This window comes from Peromyscus eremicus, chromosome 1 (assembly GCF_949786415.1).
Source record: "Peromyscus eremicus chromosome 1, PerEre_H2_v1, whole genome shotgun sequence".
NCBI classification, from domain to species: domain Eukaryota; kingdom Metazoa; phylum Chordata; class Mammalia; order Rodentia; family Cricetidae; genus Peromyscus; species Peromyscus eremicus.
In genome coordinates this window covers 96,685,952-96,688,351 of record NC_081416.1, presented here as the reverse complement: position 1 = coordinate 96,688,351, position 2,400 = coordinate 96,685,952, and the positions used below count along the sequence as shown (strand labels likewise).

At 38.8% G+C, this 2,400-nt stretch overlaps 1 protein-coding gene across 1 annotated transcript; it reads left to right on the top strand.

The window, feature by feature from the left end:
• Positions 1–954, top strand: LOC131901367 (olfactory receptor 51I2-like). The gene has a single exon (XM_059252554.1). It carries the CDS (start codon positions 1–3, stop codon positions 952–954), a length of 954 nt encoding a protein of 317 aa, XP_059108537.1.
• The last annotated feature ends 1,446 nt before the right edge of the window (positions 955–2,400 follow it).

Sequence of the window (2,400 nt, the reverse complement as noted above, 5' to 3'; positions counted from 1 at the left end):
ATGTCAGGTTTGAATAATACTTCGAATTGGCCCACTTTTTTCTTCATTGGTATCCCTGGTCTAGAGGCTGCACATATGTGGATCTCTATCCCTTTCTGTCTCCTGTACCTGGTAGCACTTGGGGGTAATGTTCTTCTCCTCCTTCTAGTTAGAGCAGAGCAAAACCTTCATGAACCCCAGTTTTATTTTTTGGCTATGCTAGCCCTCACTGATCTAGGCCTTTCATTGTCAACCATGCCTAGTGTCTTGGCCATTTTCTGGTTTGATATCCATGACGTTGGTCTAGATGCCTGTCTGACTCAAATGTTCTTTATTCACACTCTCTCCTCTGTAGAGTCAGGTGTTCTGGTGGCCATGGCTTTTGACCGCTTAGTTGCTATCTGTGCTCCACTAAACTATACAAGGATCCTGACCCACCACACTGTTGTCTGCCTCAGTGGCGCTGCCTTCATACGAGGAGCCATGCTATTGGCTCCTCTGCCTTTTTTCCTCAGGACATTTCCTTTCTGTGGAGCCAACATCCTCTCACACTCCTACTGTTACTACCCAGATATGCTGAACTTGGCTTGTGGGGATGTCACATTCAGCAGTGTCTATGGGTTGGTCTGTGTACTCTGCACATTCGCGGTGGATGTGATCTTCATCGTAGTTTCATACATGAAGATCTTGGGCACTGTGATGAAATTGGGGATCCAAGATCGAAACTGGAAATCCCTGCAAACCTGTGCCTGTCACCTCTGCACGGTGCTGGTATTTTATTTACCTCTCATCAGCCTTGCAGTACTGCATCGTTACACCCAGGAGACTTCTCCACTTCTCTACACCACCATGAGCAATGCCTACCTCCTTATGACCCCACTGCTAAACCCTCTGGTTTATAGTCTCAAATCCAAGCAGATCCAAGCTGCCCTGCATAAGCGATTTGGGGTGCAACGTGTTGTTGCTGGGGAATGAGATTTTTCTATATATGAGAAACTGCAAAGATCTTTAAAATATTACTCAAGCTCTATCATGTGCCAAATTGTATTTTAGGCACTATGAATTCTAACACTAAAAAGTACTTATTCTCCTAAATAAGGAAAGTATGGTGGAGAAAATGGGCAGAAAGCTTTAAAAAGAGCACAAATTATGATTGTGTTTGTTGATGGATGGTGGTTGTTTGGTAGTAATGAGGACAAATCGGTAGGAATCCAAGTTCAAAATTACTGGTTGTGGACTGACTGAAATAATACTACCATGGCTGAGAAGTTGACGGATCAAACTCTCTTTGGTATATAACCCATGAAAGTCTGGTTACATAGAGAAACCAAGATATCACATAATTCTTGGTTTCAATGTTACTTAAGACATTAAAAATAAAAATATATATGACTATACATTAAATATTAATTGATGTTCTCAAAGTTCTAGTGATCACTAAAACTGTCTGAAGAGATATTTTAAAAGGTATAAGAAGTGGTTAATCTCATTCATTGAGAATTGATATTTTACGCAAACCTTGTTCTGTTTCCAATTGCATGTTGAAGGTAGGCATTGGAATCTTGACTTCCAAAAGAGATATATCTCTTCTCTAACATTCTAGAAGGGATAAATGAATTAGCTATTAAAGTTAGAGGTGTGTGTAAATAAAGAATTATCATTCATGGGTCAAGGTTAGAGGCACAGGAGGAAGAGAAAGTCAATTGTCTCTGATGATAAGCATGCAGCAGAACAGCAAAGATATGAATCTTCATGAAGAAAGTTTTAGGGCTGACCATGTGTATTGGTCGGCCCTGAAAACATACATACAAGTAACACTGAGCAGGTCGTATTTAGGAATATATGTATATAATATACATATATGCATATATGCATGTAACAATGATTAGTAAAAAAAAAGGTCATGAATTTGAAAGCTAGCAAGGAGGGCTGTATGGGAAAATTTGGAGAAAGAAAAGAGAAGGGGAAATGATTAATTTTATTATAATCTGAAAAATAAAAGAAGTAAAAAAAATGAAGAGAAAAATTTAAATGAGTTTCTAAATGATAGCTGAAGTCATTGATCATAAATTTTTTAATGTCTGTTTGACACATTTAGTGTGTATCAGAAAAAGAAAACATAATTGTCATACAGCTTCCACTCTAGTACTAAAATTAGGACAAAACTTGTAACGAAATAATTAGTGGGGCCTGAGCTTGGTTTGACTTGGTATATGAAGAAGGGGGAACAGTGAGAACTGGGCCAAGAGCTTCTTGGAAGATAGAGAATAAAATACTGAAGGGTTGGTATTGTTCCCAATTCCAAAGGCATTCACCTGGTTCTGCTCTGTTAGACATTTACTGTCTTACTGTCTAGACGGGGTGTTTTGACAAGCATTGGATGTGACCTTTTTTTCTGAGAAAGAGATCATTTGAGAAGCA

What these genes read in the sequence shown, in the direction of transcription:
- LOC131901367 (XM_059252554.1), top strand. Translation starts at nt 1, where the DNA reads ATGTCAGGTTTGAATAATACTTCGAATTGGCCCACTTTTTTCTTCATT.